The following is a 16,063-nucleotide window of genomic DNA, read 5'->3' as shown; positions in this document are numbered from 1 at the left end:
GATATCAAGTTTATTTTACACTTAAATTTTGACGCTTATTTTTATTCTTAATTAATCAAACCACATAATTAAGCAATTAAGCACAAAACACATAATACTCAAATAATACAATCTTATTATTTCAAAACGGGTTACAAAGGTTAACCTAGACGATTACATTGCTAAAAATGGCAAGCCCGGAAACACAGGCGTTACATTTTTAGTCCAAGAACATGTTGCTTCGGGTCGTGTTCAAGTTCTCTATATTTCCTCTAGTTCTGAACTTGTATATATCTTCACCAAGAGATTTACAACATCTTTGTTTCACGAGTTTAGGTGCGGTTTAAACGTGCAGTTCATTCCTCCCATTTTGCATATCACGTTAATGAGAAGATATTTTTTATGGGGAAAACATAATTCTACAAGATTGAAAAAGGCCATCTACTTCACATGATTTGAAAAACGAATAAAATGTTTAACAAAAAAACGTTGGGTTTGGAGTCCTCCATGAACAATTTTGGAACCTCTAGTTGGGTCAGATCTCCTTGGTGGTTTGTGATAACAACCAACAATTTGAGAATTTTACATTTGTCGTATGAGTCCTCACAAATTGAAAGTTATGGTAAAACCGAGCATCTTTCCTCTATATTTGATATGTTCTCATTGTAACATGAACGAGGATAACTGCTTTCCTCTATATTTGATATGTTCTCATTGTAACATGAACGAGGATAACTGCTCAATCTGCTATGCATGTGATGATGTCAAGAACATAAATATCATATGCATATGATGTTTAGCAAAAGTTATTCAATAATGGTTTCAACACATGAATAACTAATTAAGTGTAAATTATTGATAATAAGAACCAAAGACTATACAATGTAATTCAGTCAACCAAATGTATAATAACTAATTCGAAAAATAAAATTTAAAAACAAGGAGATAGATTTAATAGGAATAAAGCAATAAACTAATACATAATCATACATACTTATAAAGTTAACATTTTTTTTATTGAATCTCATGCATTTGAAACCCCCTTTTTTAATTTCCTTTCACCACATTCATTTGCAACTCCCATGACTTTTCAATTTTTTACAATAATATTATAAATAAGTTAAATAATGTTCTATAAATAAGAAATGGTGTTTTATTACAATGTTTTCATCCCACCTCGATGGTGAGAGTAAACAAGAGAATGTTTCCTCTTCTATAAATAGAAAATGTTGTGAAATGTTTCAAAGAGACCAAACCATGAGAACTTCCTCATGCCTACCTTTGTAGGATTTTGAAGGTATTATTTGGTGAGATTGTATTGGCAAGTGTCCAGTTAACTTTTAGAATTCCAAAAATGGTTTTGAACTGAATTTTTTCAAGTTTAAACCGGGTTTCAGTTAGAAAAAAAAAATTATGTAGTAGGGTATATTGAGTTGAACCGGAGCTGGATCAATTTAGACTGATAAAGGAATCATTTTCCTTTCACAACAAACATTTGAAACTCCCATGATTTTTCAAATTATTTCTAATAATATTATAAATAAGTTACATAATTTTATATAAAGATAAAAAAGCATCTACCTAAACCTAAAATTATAACTGTTTGAAAAATCACTTTGATTCAAAAGCACGAAATATATACAAACCAGGTTTCACTATAAAAAAAATATGTCGTTTGGTATATTTAGTTGAATCGGTCCGAGTTTGATCTATTTGGACCATAAAAAAAGCATTTTCCTTTTACTACATACATTTGAAACTCCTATGATTTTTCAAATTGTTTCCATTGATATTTTAAAAAAGTTACATAATATTGTATAAATATAAAAAACATCTACCTAAAAATAAAATTATAATTGTTTGAAAATTCGATTTGATTAAAAGCACGAAATATATACACATATTATATTTTATAAATGAATTCTTTTTATAATGAACTTTTGAATCTTTAAAATACATATAAACAAGCTTTCTATATTAAGTACCTAACTGAATTTATGATTTTAGAATTAAACAAAAAGTTATTCGATAAGAGCTTACTTTTTTGGATAGCAACTTACGAGATTATAGAAAAATGGAACTATTAAACAATAAAGAAAGGGTAAACAAGAGAAAGGGCGTTTTACTAAATAATTTGAATAATATTTTATTAACAAGAAAACGTGTTTTATTACAATGTCTTCATCCCACATCGATGGTGGGAGTAAACAAGAGAACATTTCCTCTTTTATAAATAGGAAAGGTTGTGAAATGTTTCAAAGGGACCAAACCATGAGAACTTTCGTATGCCTACCTTTTTAGGATGTTGAGGGTATTCTTTCGTGAGATTGTCTTTATTGGAAATTGTCCATTTAAGTTTTAGAATCCCGAAAATGGTTTTGAACAAGATTTTTTAGGTTCAAACAGAGTTTCAGTTGAAAAACCGTTATGTAGTTTGGTATATTGAGTTGAATCGGTCTGAGTTTGATCAATTTGGACCGATAAAGGAAGTATTTTCTTTTAAGCACATACATTTGAAACTCCCATGATTTTTCAAATTGTTTCTAATAATATTATAAATAAGTTACCTAAACATAAAATTATAATTGTTTGAAAAATAAATTTGATTCAAAAACACAAAATATATACAAACCGGGTTTCAATAGAAAAAATGTTATGTGATTTGGTATATTAAGCTGAATCGGTCCGAGTTTGATCAATTTGGACCGATAAATGAAGCATTTTCCTTTTACCATATACATTTGAAACTCTCATGATTATTCAAATTGTTTATAATAATATTATAAGTTACGTAATGTTATATAAATATAAAAAAATCTACCTAAACACAAAACTATAATTGTTTGAAAAATCACTTTGATTCAAAAGCATGAAATATATACTCGATTATATTTTATAAATGAATTCATTTTATAATGACATTTTGAATCATGAAAATACATATATACACAAACTTTTTATATTAAATACCTAACTGAATTTATGATTTTAGGATTTAACAAAAAGTTATTCAATAAAAACTTGATTTTTTATAGCAACTTACGAGATTACTGAAAAATGTAATTATTGAACAATAAATTTTCTGGATATTGTTTTATTTTTATTATTTAATATTTTATTTAACAAAATAAAATTATTGGCAAATAAAGAAACGAGTTTAATTAAAATTTCTTCATCTCACATTGATCGTGAGAGTAAACAAGAGAATGTATTCTCCTTTATAAATAGGAAAGATTGTGAAATATTTTAAAGGGACTAAGCCATGAGATCTTCCTTGCATCTAACTTTGTAGGACGTTGAGTGTATTGTTTGGTGAGATTTTCTTTGTCGACAAGTGACCAATTAAATTTCAGAATTTCGAAAATGATTTTGGATCGTATCTTTTAGATTTGGGTCGACTTTAATAAGGATCTGAATGTCTTTTGGCTGAGTTAGGCAAACTCGCTTCCATTGGAGGTCAAGTTTAAGTAACATGCCGAATATTTGGTTGTGTTAGCCAAGTTTTACAACCCTGTATGTAATACAATTTAAAGTTTTAACCTTATAAAAAACGTCACTATTATCATATGTTCCACATAATTATGGTAATATTTATGATAAAATACATTTTTTTTTACTATTTAAGATAAAAAGTTGTCTCTATTATCATATGTTATACACAATGATAAAATTTAAGATAGATAAAAAGATGTCTCTATTATCGTATTTTCTACATAATGATAATATTTAATATAAACGTTTTAATTTAATATGAAATTATTATTTAATAGATAACAATAACGATTTATTTATTTTTAAAAAGTAATTTTTTTTTCTATTTTAATCAAGTTCCAACCTTATCTCTTATAATATAGTTCAACATAATAACAATACTAAAAATCATTTCTTATATTTTTATAAAATTATTATTTAATTGTTAATAACAATTATTTAATTATTTTTAATATAAAATATTTTTTTATATCCCACGCAACGTGCGAGCATTCGCCTAGTTGATTAATAAATCTAACCAACACATTCTTTTCAATACTTTAATACAAATTCAAACAATTTGCAATTAGTTATTGCAATCTTACTATTAAATAAGCTATGTTCCTACAAGGACATGTAGTGTTAAAGACATTCGAAATGTTGTAGTTAAACGAGTCATTAATTATAGAAAACATTCATTTCGTAGTCATAAAAAGTGTAGATGCAGCGTGTTCGAAATTAATGCCTCAAATACAAATATCATTTTGCTTAGGGACTAACAATAATAACAGCAATACAGTCTATGTTTATTATCTTATCTGTTTAATAACAAAAATATTTAACGTCAACACTTTAATCATAATACAAAGTATAATATATAAGCAGCATGTAAGACATTTTAATTGCAACAACATCGTAAATGCAATTTCCTATATATATTGGAATTTATGTATTTAGTTGAAAATGGAAACAATGACAAAGGGCGACAGTTATTCCGTTAAAAAGAAAAGGGCGTACTAGTGTCCTCCTATGTATGTCCTACCTTTTCAACTCCAACGAAAACGCGGCTGCTTGTTTGCCAATCCCCTCATATGACTAAAATTAGAAACTCCATGGAAACAACGAAATTTCACAACCCCACCCTCGTAAACCCTAATTTTTCTTTTCTTTCATTCACCTCATAACCCTCTTTCACCCTAAATTCATCGAATATACTCTCACTTCTTTAAATTCTTGACATCCAAGAAGAAAGGGGAAAAGATTGATCGACTTTTTCAAGATAAAGTAGTCAATTTTTATTTTTGTTAATGCTAATCTGTCGACCTATCTTTCGTAATCAAATTACCTACAGCATTTGGGAATGGATTCGGTTTTGAAGAAAGGGAATGAGAAAAAGAGGAGTTTAATCAGTTCCGAGAGTTGGGTCGTGAACGATGAGAGAAAGAGAAGGAAGCAAGAACATGAGGTGCTTGAACAGAGCAAGTATGGCGATGGAATGGCATGGTTTAGAGGTTGTTTGATTGGTAAAGGGTGTTTTGGGTCTGTATTCCTTGCGAATTTGAAGAAACCCAAATCGAGATACAGCTCTTACCCACCAATTATGGCTGTGAAATCGGCTGAGGTCTCTGTTTCTTCTTCAATTCAAAACGAGAGAGAGGTTTTGAATAATCTGAGAGGGTGTCGTAATGTGATCAGATGTTTTGGGGAAGAGATTACAACCGGAGAGAATGGACAAATGGTGTACAATTTGCTGCTGGAGTATGGCTCCGGAGGAACCCTAGCTGATCTCATCAAAAAATCCGGTCAAAATGGGTTGCCGGAATCGGATGTCAAACGTCATACTAGGTCAATTCTTCATGGATTACGTCATATACATCATAACGGGTATGTCCACTGCGATTTAAAACCTGAAAACATTCTACTCATCGGTAGTTCCTCTAATGGTGATTTCACGGCTAAAATTGGCGATCTGGGGTTAGCAAAAAGGGCAAAACAGAGCAAGAAAAGCAAAGTCGTCCGTTATCAGAGAGGCACCCCGATATATTTTTCACCGGAACTTCAAACCGATGGCGTCCAAGAGGCTCCGTCTGATATCTGGGCATTTGGGTGCATCGTGCTGGAGATGTTCACCGGAAAACCTCCATGGAACTCGAACATGGAAACCAACAACGACGAATCACCTTCAATTCCGAGCAGTATATCAAGAGAAGGGAGAAGTTTCTTGAAGAGTTGTTTCTCGAGGAAAGCTTGTTTTAGATGGACGGCTGAGATGCTTTTAGCTCATACTTTTCTGGAAGGAGTCGGTGATGATGATGATGATGAAGATGTTAAAGTTAAAGAGTTGGGTGAGGTTTTGGACATAAATGGAATTTGTTCGTCAATCATGTCTGATGATGATGATGATGAGATGAGTATGTTGTCGTTTTCAGATGGGTTGAGTTATTTTTCTGAAGATGAACTCCATTGTTGGTCTGAAGAAGATGTTTCTTGTTTTTCTGTAGAAGAAAATGGTACCACTGTACCATTGAATGAAGTACATCAATACCCTTTTACTTTCTCCATTTCTTCAGGAGTTTAGCTTAGTACGTATATGTTCATGACTCATGAGATGTTAATTTATATCATACTTTTGTTCCATAGCCATATTTGAAATACAGATTACATTGATTTTTACTTATAGTTGGTATTATTTGTAGAAATCAATTCGTTCTTTGTGTTACTTTCTGCCTTATATATGTGAGAAATCAGAATTGGAATGTTTTTTTTGTTTCCTTTTTGATAGCTGGTTTTTGTACAATAATGAATCGTCCTTAATATTAAGCATAGTTCTTTTTAGGTAAAATATGTATCTTATTAGATGATTTTGTTGCATGTTTTTGGAGTTTTGGTGTGTAAAACTGGATATGGTTTGTTGGTCTGTTATCATATGAACATGTGAAGACAAACTGCATACAGAATCTTTCTAACTTTTTTGGTCATTTGAGACACAAAATATAGCTTTGTTGGTCTGTAATCATATACTCGTTTGGACTCATTTCCATGGTGGTCAAGCATGAGTTCATTGGTATCAAACTTTCCAGGAATTCATTGAAAGTGAAAATGACATGCATATTATTTATAGTTCATTATGAACAAGTGATTCAAGATGAAAATTTCTGCAATGGTTATTCATCAATGGGATTTATGATCATATCTTTTACGAAAGGTTTGAAGTGAAGATGTATTTTCGAACTTCTGTTTTTAGCTTCTTTTTGGATATGTATCCTTGTTTCAATGAAAATATTACTTTCAACATTTGACCGAATAGAATATATTATATTTCAATAAAAGGAAAACATTAGAGTATGGTGACATACATCGTAATTATGATGACATACTTCGGATACTTGAGTATTTTATCATTAAGAGTAAGTGTAAATTCGGTCAAACATGTTTTTTATCGTTTCATCTAAAACATATATATATATATATATATATATATATATATATATATATATATATATATATATATATATATATATATATATATATATATATATATATAGAGAGAGAGAGAGAGAGAGAGAGAGAGAGAGAGAGAGAGAGAGAGAGAGTTAGGTTCAAATGTTTTTACTATTTATTGTGTGCATGTATGACTGATTCTGGACCAATCATTTTAGTTATTTTAAGAAAGTAATTAATGCATATTAAATACTGAAGATGTAATTAATACCTATTATATCTTCAACATGTAATATGCATTAATTACTTTCTTAAAATAACTAAAATGATTGGTCCAGAATCAGTCATACATGCACACAATAGATAGTGAAAACAAAATAACCTAACCCTATATATATATATATATATATATATATATATATATATATATATATATATATATATATATATATATATATATATATATATATATATATATATATAGGTTTAGGTTCTACGGAAAACAAAAAATTCTAAAAATCATAAAAATGCATCAAAAAAATACTTAGATATCACAAAACTTTTTTTATGAATTTTTTTATGAAAAAATCACATGTTTTTAAATTAATTCGCTGATTTTTTTTCGAATTTTTTATTTAATTTTTTTAAAAAAAGAATTGTTTTTTTTTTTATTTTTTTTAGCGAATTTATTAAAAAACTTGCGATTTTTTTATAAAAAAATTAAAAAAAAGTTTTGTAATCTCTAAGTATTTTTTTATGCATTTTTATGATTTTTTGGGTTTTTTTGTTTTCCAAATAACCCTTCCATATATATATATATATATATATATATATATATATATATATATATATATATATATATATATATATATATATATATATAGAGAGAGAGAGAGAGAGAGAGAGAGAGCTAGGTTCAAATGTTTTTAGCAAGTAATGTGTGCCTAAATGCACCAATGAGAATTCAAGAAATAATTAAATCACTAATAAATAATAAAAGGGTATAAGAATAATCTACACTATAATTAATTATGGTAAAAGAAAACAAAATCAATCAATATCCCACTAATTTAGGTTATCAGTTTCATATAACACCACCACCGATTCCCCCTACTTCTCTAAAAATCATCATTCTAAACACAACTCCAAATCCCATGATTTCCAGTCAAGCATCCACACGCAAACATGATCTGAAACACGCTTCTATTCGTGAAATACAAGCCTGTCGGAATACAAGCCTTGAACTCGTCACCGTGCTTCGGTGACAACAGAAACACCACGAGCTCATCAACCTCCGAGGCGGCAGGCAGCGGATGCCGGTTTCTTGCTGCGGAGAGGAAACAGGAGAAGCAAGAAAACCGGAACAGCGTCGGCAGAGCCTTAAGAGGTCGTCGGTGGCCTTGCCGATCGAAACACGAGTGTGAAGGGGGTGGCGGTTCACGTCTTCAACAACAGCTTCACAACACCGGTGGTGGAGGCAAAAGGCTGGCAGCGGTGGAGGAAGTAAGAGGGGTGAAGATGGCGGCTGGGTAAACTCCGAATGGATGGTGGCGGCTAAAGAGAAGACGAGTTAGGGTTAAGGTATGGGAGCTCAGCGCCGATAAGAGATCCAGAAACAAAGAAGAAATACTCTCCGGATTGGTACCATACTTTTGATACAGGGGAATTCAAGATGAAGTCCGGAAATTACACAACCATTGACAACCAGAATGTTTCTGGATCTGTTCCTGTAAAACTTCTTCTCCTCTTCTTCAATTGCGTTTTCATCACTTCGATACTAGATCCGAACCCTAATTTATTCGTTGGTAGCTGGATTATATTGTAAGCATTAAGTAATTTGGTTGTTGGTTGTTGCAGATTCAACTCTCCAAACCTCTCCCCCATCTGGAACACAATGCAAGATCTCAGGCGCTTCTGGACCTCCCCGTGATGCCGATCGTGTGTGTTTAAATTCTTGAAGCATCTTATTAGTTTTCAACTATCTACTGCAATTTAGTAACTTCAGTTAATGGATCTCATTTAGTTCAGCTACATAGTTAAATCAATATAAACATCATCAGTTTTAGGGCTTAGATTACTAGCATTTTAAGTTTCTTCTGGATTTGAATGCATCATGACTTAGTTAACCTATCTAAAACCTCAGCCAATTGGAAGACAAGACTCTTGTTATTTTAATCCTCCAAGCAAACTACCAACTAATGAACAACTATCAGTTAGACTTATTAGAGATGTAATCTTTGTTATATTTTCTCTTCAGATACATTCTCAAAGCCAGTATCTGGTTCATCAGAAGCACAACAAAGTAGTGGTTGGTTCAAGGTATTCACAGTTGCTGCTTACCAGCCTTACTTTGATGTTGACACATCCGATGTTTTAGAAAGAATCAAAGATTCCCTCTTTCCCTTTGGAGGAAGCTTCAATGAAAAAACCGCTAGCAACCCAGACTTGTAAGCTTAAAACGGGAGGGAAGATCATCGGGTTCAAGTCCCGTGCTCCTATCTACCATGGCTTTGGAATTCTTCTTCAAATTAAATCCGGTAATTACCATTCTCTAATCGTTTCCAATAGAATATGTTACAAATTCTTTAAGAATATTCAAAACCATTCTACAAGAATAGTTTATTCTGTAAGAATATTTATTGCTGTATTCTATTATAATGCATTGAATTGTTTAATTTTTGAAAATTGATTATCTTTTCTTTTTGGATTTAGGTTTTGAAGAGGCTAACATTGATGTGGAAAAGGAAGAAAACATATAGAACGAGAGTATATTATACCAGAATGTGTTATGCTACAATGTATAAAGTGTTGCTTAAAAATAATATTCTTTCAGAACAGATTAGTGCTTTTGTTAGATTTTGATGTTTTTTTTTTTTAATTTTTTCTTTCAGAATGTTGTTATTATTCAATAAATCACAATCATACAATGTAATTATTGTTATATTATTAGTTCAAGAATTGATTTGTGTATCCTTTCAGAATGTATTTAGTAGTTTATGGTTGACATTCTGCCATTCTGACAGAATAAAATCGAAAAATATATTTACTAGTTTATGGTTCGCATTCTATCATTCTGACAGAATAAAATCGGATTTTTAAATTTGAATTAATTTAAAATATTCAAATTTTTAAAAAATAAAGGAATTAATCATCCCTAAAAATCCGAAAATTTCCTTTTTTAATATAGGTTAATTGACTAAAATGCCCTTATGTTGAAATTTGTGTGATTATACGGTACATGCTATCATATTCTATTATCATAGACCCTCAGATCATGACATTTGATTATATTCCATCCGATGGTCCAGATCTGTGCATTCTGGCAAACAATAGTTAGTAAAAACAAAATAACCTAACCCTATACATATATATATATATATATATATATATATATATATATATATATATATATATATATATATATATGTTCAAGTATTCTAACTAATTATTGTGCGGATATCGTATGCTATGAGAATTACTAAGAGAATAAGGTGTTTGGCAATGCGAATACGTTCAACCTTACAAAAATATCGTGATTTTCATGCTTACTCACTAAGTATTATTTACTTTTGTTCTCACACATCGTTTTTCATTCATTTTCATTCTGACAGAATACGACACAATAAACATTCTGACAAACATTATGACAGAAATGAGAATAATAATAATAATAAGTGTATAATAACCTTATAGACGATTTAATTAGTGAGAATGTGTGTTAATGACAATAGTTATGTAAGATTGAACGTATTCGTATTACTAAACAACTTATTCTCTTAGTATTTCTCATAGCATACGATATCCGCACAATAATTAGTTAGAATAGAATAACTTAAGCCTATATATATATATATATATATATATATATATATATATATATATATATATATATATATATATATATATATATATATATATATATAAAAGGTGTAAGACCCATGTATTACATGGGTTCATTTAAAAAAAATGACTATGAAATTCTTAACATTTTGAAAATTTTGAATTTATAAGAAAAGTTAAAAAAAATAATGAGTTATTAAAATTAAACCATTTTTTTATTTTTTAAATTTAAACTAATAATTTAGATAAATAAACATAGGAAACTAATAACGATTTAGGCTTTGTTTGGCACGCCACAACTAGCTTATTTTTCGAGTTTTTTTTAAGTTGTCGTGTTTGGTTACTCAAAAAGTGGCTGATAAACTAGCTTTTTGACTAGCTTTTTAGGAGTATTTTTAAAATTTTCCAATTACACCCCTTAATTAATTATAGAAACACTTACTCTTAAATATCCTTTTATGTAATTTTATATATTTTAGCTAGTTTTACCAAATCTGGACCATCGGATGCCAACCATAGCCTTAATTTAGCAGCTAGTTTTTCAGCTTGTATGCCAACCATAGCCTTAATTTAGAAATTTAGAAATTAAAAGAAATATCAATTAATGATATTGATATGCATTTATTAGTACATTTATTGCAATTATTACATTTAAATATTAGGTGAAAGTTAATAAAATGGAAAAAACCACAAAATGTTATGAAGAAAAAATTTAATTAAAAAAAACCTCAAAATGACATGTGGTCAAATCAATAAGAGTGTGTCATGTGGCAAAAATATTATTTATTTATTAGGAATGATATATATATATATATATATATATATATATATATATATATATATATATATATATATATATATATATATATATATATATACACACACACACACGAGTTTTAATTCTTTAAATCCATATAAAATGACAATTTTATCTTCTTTTATACATTTTATTATTAATTTATTACTACTAATATTAACTCAAGATTTATTTTAAAATGGGGGTTTCCGGCTACACAACCTCTTTCGATACACAATTTTCACTCGAATTCAACAACTGAAAGATCTAGTATGCTTAAGAGTAATATTAAAGTGATATTACTAATTAACATATGATACAAATAGATCACATTAACAACTTGATACAATTGATTTTTTATTAGAAATTAATTTTAATAAATATTCAATGAACTTTTATAATTAATTGGAGATTATTTTTTTTCATGGAAATTATAATTTTCATTAGCAAGTTACATTACATATTTCATATGGTATAAATTATTAAGTCATGTATATCATTTTGGACTAGAAAGACTTTTTTTGTCTTTTACCAAAAAGTTAAGGTTTATATTTTATAAAGGGAGTTTATAAAATTTACAAGTGTTGTTTCTTTTCGACTTGTGAAACCATGAATAGAGGAGGGAAGAGAGGGAATCACATTTGCATTTGTTTAATCAAAAGCCTTACCCTAAAAATGCATTCTTAGACATGATCATGAACTAGGGACATGGTTGTTTAAAAAGTGTTAAGACCTTATGGTTAAAGACTTCACTTTATGCATAAACATGAGTCTTTCATGTTTGTGTCTTTTCACTTGCATAAAACCATAACTACATACATGTATACATACTCCCTCACTTTTGATGATCTTATGAAGAACACTTGCTTTCATTTGCTCTCTTGAAGTTCATATTTTGATATAAACTTCAAACTTAAGAGTTTTACAAGACCAACATCTTAAATCAAGTTGAGTTCTTGTTGGTGTTTCAAAGGTTTCACATTCCCCATAAACTTCCAAGCCTTCCTTAGAGGATTCAAAGTCTACAAAGGTTGTTAAACTCTTCTTCTTATTTGGTGCTTGTTATTTTTTTCAAACTTTGCAAGAAGATCCATGGTTGGTTATAACTAGTTTATAATTATTCAAAAATACTCAAGTATTCCATTGCTAAAAATCTTGTTTTTGAAACTGATTTTAGAATAAAAAAACCCAACAATTGGTATCAAAGTCATCTTTGCAAGTTTGGTTAGATTTTATGATTTTTTGGAATCTTAGTTTTTGGAAAATATGGATAAGTTTTTTTTGTAAGAAAATGAGTTCATACATATTTTCTATGACAACTTTATAATTGTTATTTTTGTTACAAAAGTTTTCATGCATATTTTGTCATTTAAAGTTGTCTTAGAAAAACAAAGGTTGTTTAATGCGTATCTTGATATGTATGATGCGAATAAACTAGCCAATGACCATTGTGTTGTTGTGTTTGTTGTTTTTGTTAAAAAAAATGGTTGTAATTGTTTATTTATTCATATTGTATGTAATAATTAAATAGATTAGTTTTCTTGGTTTACTTTTGTAAGTAATAGATTACTTTTTAGAATTAATTTATTTGTATAAAAATGTAACAAGAAATAAAGATGAAGCTATTTTTTGAAGAAAAAAGGGTAACTCGCAAGTAATAAGTGTGCAGTGAAAATAGTGATAGTTTCTATAAACTGTCACTAAAGTTGTCGTTGATGGCTATTCCTTATGGGCTGCTACAACTTTTGTGACACTTCCTGCAACACTTTTTGAAAGTGTTGCATGTTTTTGAATTATTACATTCAAGAAGTTTTTTCAACCTTTTGTAAGTAATGAGTGTTTTCTTAAGTGGGAGCTTCTACAACAACATTACTAGAAAACTTTTTGGTCCCTTTAAATATCCTTTTATGAATAGACTTGACATATTTTGTGTTCACAAAAATGTCTTTAGTTGGTTATGTTTATGCACATATGTTTTATGCACATGTGTGTTGTTTATTTTTATGTAATTATTATGTGTGGTTGATAAATTAGTTTCACATGCTAAAATAATTTTGAACAAAATAAACATCACATGAATGGTCCGCTCACTCTAACCGTCAGTCTGCAGATGATAAACAATGCTAAGATGCAGCCTCGTACCCAGTTCCTCATGGAACTTCTGCCAAAAAATTATGTAAACCGAACATCCCGATTAGGTACAATGGAGACTGGAATACCATACCGAGCAACGATCTCGTGCATATATAAATCGGCTAATTTCTTAGCTGAAGAATTCTCCCGAATGACTAGAAAATGGACGCTCTTGGTCAGACGGTCCACGATAACCCATATCGTGTCGAATCTCTTAGCCATCCAAGGTAACTTGGTAGTAAAACCCATAGTAATATGTTTCCATTTCCACATGGGAACCTCCAATGGCTGCAACTTGCCATGCGGCCTCTGATACTCGGCCTTGACCATCCGGCAGGTCAAACACCTTTGAACATACCAGGCTATATATCTATATCTATATATATATATATATATATATATATATATATATATATATCTTCATGCACAAACACCAATAACTAAGCCTCAAATCCCGATACATCTTGGTGGATCCAGGGTGTATCGAAAACCTGGACTTATATGCCTCCTCCAGCACAGTCTGCCTGTTCCCACCAAAATGTAGCACCCAAACCCGTCCATATCGAATCAATAACCCTCGAATGTCAGTCGCAAACCTGTCAATCTCACCCTTGAGTCTTTTCTGCTTCCAATTCTCCTTCTTGACCCCCCAGCCCGAGCCTCACTAATCAAATCAAGAATTAGAGAATCAATCGATATCCTTATACATAGACTCTCAGCTGTAGAACTAGCCGTCTTGAGGCTTAAAGCATCAACAGTCACATTAGCTTTCCTAGGGTGATACAAAATATCACAGTCATAATTCGTGACCATGTGTAGATAGTGTTGGATTAGGTGTCTAATCCAATAACTGAATTAGTATAATCTTGAATTATTAGCAAGGTTTAAAGTGCAATTGTTCAAGAGTTGAACAAGAAAGAGTCCAACACCTTCCTTGGAAGGAGGTGGATGAAATTAGGGTATTTCAGAGTATCTGAAATATTCGTTGCAAATAAATAGGAAGTTGGATAATTACCAAATTGAATAAATATTATTTTATTGATTTAGGGTTATCTAGGGTTTCCAATTTGGACTATAAAAGGAACCCTTGACCTATAATTTTCAGCCAACTCTTCCTACTCTAGAGATACCCGAAAATTTGACATCCCCTCTCTTGTCTCAAAAGCTTCTTGTTGCTAGTGTTGCGTGTGAACCATTAGAGACAAGACATTTGTGTTTCTAGCTTCCAAGTTATTGAAGAAAGGATTCTTGATTGTTTACCACAACAATCAAAAGGTATGTTTTTCCTTTTCAAATTTCAAAATCACCTAGGGATAGTGTGTTCTCGTTGTTCAATAGAATGTTACATCAATAGTGTTATGACTTAGATCTTTTAGGTTGCATGTACCCTTAAGTGTTAAGGATTTATCCACGTTAATACATGTAAAACCCATTAGATAGTATACTGGACCCCATACAAATAATGGTGTCAAATCTTGAGAGTGAACACCGTTGCTCCCAACTCCAAATCATGAGTTGGATAATGACCCTTATGCGGCTTCAGCTGCCGAGAAGCATAATCAATAACTCTCCCTCGCTACATCAGCATCGCTTTCAAACCGGTGATGGATGCATCACAATATACGACAAAATCCTCAACACCCTCGGGGAGGGTCAATACTAGAGGCTCACACAACTTCTGTCTCAATGTCTCGAACGTAGCCTGCTGCTCAGGCCCCCAATGGAAATCCACGCCCTTCCTCATCAAACGAGTGAGGGGTAAAACAATCTTGGAGAAGATCCTGAATAAATCTCCAATAATATCCTGCTAAACCTAAGAAACTTGTGATCTCCGAGGGGACTTTGGAACCTCCCATTGCATCATGACCTCGATCTTGGTCGGATCAGCCAAAATACCATCCTGGTCAACGAGATGCCCCAAGAACTGGACCTCTCGTAACCAAAACTCAAACTTAGAAAAGTTGGCATACAACTGTTCTCGACTCAAAACTCCCAGAAGCTCTCAAAGGTGCTCCTCGTGCTGCTTCCTGGTCTTGGAATAATACACTAGGATATCATCGATGAACACAATGATTGATCGATTAAGCATTGGCCGACAAACCTGGTTCATTAAGTCCATAAATGTTGTCGTCGCATTGGAGAGCCCAAATGGCATCACCACAAACTCGTAATGACCATAAAGAGTTCGATGGTCTTCTGCACATCCTCCTCTCTAACCCTCATTTGATGATACCCTGACGTCAAATTGATCTTGGAGAACCAAGATGCACCCTGTAACTGATCGAAGAGGTCATTAATCCGTGGAACGGGATAAAGATTCTTCACCGTCAACTTGTTCAACTCCCGGTAATCAACGCACATTCGGTGTGAACCATCCTTCTACTTGATGAATAAAATAGGTGC

The 16,063-nt window shown here is 31.0% G+C and overlaps 2 protein-coding genes across 2 annotated transcripts; both read left to right on the top strand.

Annotated features, from left to right (window-relative positions):
* Positions 1-4,468: 4,468 nt before the first annotated feature.
* LOC111892269 (mitogen-activated protein kinase kinase kinase 20) lies at positions 4,469-6,220 on the top strand. The gene has a single exon (XM_023888343.3). The coding sequence runs from the start codon at positions 4,811-4,813 to the stop codon at positions 6,026-6,028; it is 1,218 nt and encodes a 405-aa protein (XP_023744111.1). The 5' UTR covers positions 4,469-4,810; the 3' UTR covers positions 6,029-6,220.
* A 2,343-nt stretch (positions 6,221-8,563) lies between these two features.
* On the top strand, positions 8,564-9,342 carry LOC111892248 (uncharacterized). The gene is made up of 3 exons (XM_023888318.2): positions 8,564-8,696; positions 8,749-8,829; positions 9,149-9,342. Exons 1-3 carry the CDS (start codon positions 8,564-8,566, stop codon positions 9,340-9,342), a joined length of 408 nt encoding a protein of 135 aa, XP_023744086.2.
* Positions 9,343-16,063: the final 6,721 nt, after the last annotated feature.

Source organism: Lactuca sativa, chromosome 4 (genome assembly GCF_002870075.4).
Source record: "Lactuca sativa cultivar Salinas chromosome 4, Lsat_Salinas_v11, whole genome shotgun sequence".
NCBI lineage: Eukaryota > Viridiplantae > Streptophyta > Magnoliopsida > Asterales > Asteraceae > Lactuca > Lactuca sativa.
This window is presented reverse-complemented; position numbering and strand designations above follow the sequence as displayed.